At 39.3% G+C, this 2,304-nt stretch overlaps 1 protein-coding gene across 1 annotated transcript in view; it reads left to right on the top strand.

The window, feature by feature from the left end:
* The first annotated feature begins 389 nt into the window (after positions 1-389).
* Positions 390-2,304, top strand: part of LOC116029443 (probable anion transporter 3, chloroplastic) — a 6,080-nt gene continuing 4,165 nt past the window's right edge. Inside the window, exon 1 of the mRNA XM_031271455.1 lies at positions 390-1,054. Within this exon, the coding sequence (XP_031127315.1) occupies positions 593-1,054 (462 nt within the window). The 5' untranslated portion in view covers positions 390-592. The remainder of the gene's footprint in view (positions 1,055-2,304) is intronic.

Raw genomic sequence — 2,304 nt, 5'->3', positions numbered from 1 at the left:
AAATTTTTAAAATTGATAAAAGTCTTTAAAAATTTATAAAAGTCATGATTGAATACACCCCCTAAATGTGTACATTGAATGAAGTCCGCCATATGATCTTAATTGATAAAATATCACACAAATAGATAAACTCAACTCAAATTGAAAAAAGACAATAAGTAACTTATACCAGAAAAAAAAAACCAAACTTAAAATATAATGCGGAGTAATTATTAATAAGTTATTCGACCAACTTAATTGGGTTAATATAAAAGGTAGGTAATTAAGGTAAACATAACCCCAAGAATTATTCAAGTATGAAAATTGAGAAGTAAAAGGTGAGTTGTATTTCCCTGGTCTCATTTGTCACCAACCCCCATCACCTTCCTTGTATTCTTCATGTCAATTTCCTCACTTATCGAGTTGTGTTGCTCCCAACAACCTCAATTTGGGAAATTAGGTAGGTTTAATCCCCACTAATGTCATCCTTTTAAAAGCCTCCATCTTTAGACTGCCCACCTAGCATTTCTACAACCCATTTCTCTCCTTTCTTTCCCTCCCTCCCGCAAGGCTAGCCAATAGCCATAGCCAAGTAGCCAACCCCCTCTCTAAGATGGCAGCCGTAACGTCTACTGCCAAATGTCAACTACATTCCCCCAATCCAAAGTCTTCATCTTTTTCCCAGACCCGTTACGGCTTGATCAATTTTAGAAAGACCCACTTGGGATTCCAACATAAAATCCACACGGAATGGGCTCCGGGTCGTTTGGCATTGGCTAGTGTGGAGGGATCTCGGGGCTGTGTCGGCCGGCTTGTTCCTCTTCCTCCTGCTATGCAGAGAGGGCGTGAGGTGAGGTGTACTGCGGAGGGGATAGAAACGGGGTTGCTGGGCGTGGGCGGGAGAGCCGCCGCGGCCCAAGAGGAGGGTTTTATGGTGCCGGAGAGGTTTAAGGTGGTGGCTCTGATGGCCTGTGTGATGGCCCTCTGCAATGCTGACAGGGTTGTCATGTCCGTCGCCGTCGTTCCCTTGGCTGCTAAATACGGCTGGAGTAACGCTTTCTTGGGCGTCGTTCAGGTAAAAATAAAAATAAAAATCACAACTTTAATTTTTCTCTTTATTTTCAGTCTTCAATATATTTCATCTCTGTTTGTTTTTGTTCTTCATTGATAAAATCCCTGTTTTTTTTGATGATTTTTATGTTGCTTTACTGTTCCTCTGAGGTTTTGGGGGTGGGTGGGGGGGGGGGGGGGGGTTTTTTGTGGGTTGTTCTGGGATAAAAACTTAAAAAAATTCTTGGGTGCTGGTGGATAGAGGATGGGGATGAGAGTTTGAAGCTCTAACGTTGGCAGCCATATCAAACAGACAACAGCTGGAATCCAGAAAGGAATAACACCAAAACCAGGACCAGTGGGTCCCAGCTAAGGGTCATGAAATCTGTAGAAATGTAGAGTTACTCATCAATATAAATTATAAAATCCTAGTCGGCTCATAATGTCATTGATGATCATTGATCATAGATTTTATTTCAGACTGCTTGGATGGTTAGAACTGGGATCCACACCTTTTCATTTCCTTTTTTCTTGAGGTCTTGTGGGTTGGTAGCTTTCCTTTAAAACATAAAATAAAAATAAAAAAAATTTGGTCTTGGTGGGTGTTAGGTGGTGGATTAAGAAGATGACAGGAAGGGCAAGACTCACGGCTAGGTTTGGGAAAGGAGTTAGGCTTTGAAGAATTAGATTTTGGTTGCTGAAATCTACTGTGAACTGAAAGCGAAATGATCACCTACCACAGATTGTTTTATTTTATTGTGAGTTTCTTCCAATGGCAGCCAACAACCAGTCTTTATTGACTAGCCACTTTGTGAGAAAGATGACCCCTGACTTGGTTATTATTTGTTTATGTATATAGATTATGTCGTGCCAAACACCCTTGATTAGATTAAGTAGGTAAGGCAAGATTTCTTAAACATAGGTTGAAAGTTTAAATCCATAATCTCCAAATTCTCCACCACTTTATAAAAAAAGGGTCGGTTTTATTCACTTGGAACATTTTAGTTAAGAAGTCTGGGCTTTTTCTCTTAGGTGTGTTGGGATAGTAATGAGCCAAAGGAAAATAACGCATTTGATAGTTGGAAAACTTTCTCTAGCTTTAGTTAGGAAAGTTGGAATCTTTTCTTTTCTTTTAAATGTCAAGTGAATTTCATTTAACCATAGCAAAGATTACAAAGAGATTCCAGTTGGAATTGGTAGAAGACAAAAACATATGACATTCAATACATATGATTGAAATACTGATTTCCATATGAAGAAAAAGAAACTGTAGAT

Source organism: Ipomoea triloba, chromosome 9 (genome assembly GCF_003576645.1).
Source record: "Ipomoea triloba cultivar NCNSP0323 chromosome 9, ASM357664v1".
Classification (NCBI taxonomy): Eukaryota; Viridiplantae; Streptophyta; class Magnoliopsida; order Solanales; family Convolvulaceae; genus Ipomoea; species Ipomoea triloba.
Note: the sequence above shows the minus strand (reverse complement) of the source record. Positions and strands in the feature narration are given on the sequence as shown.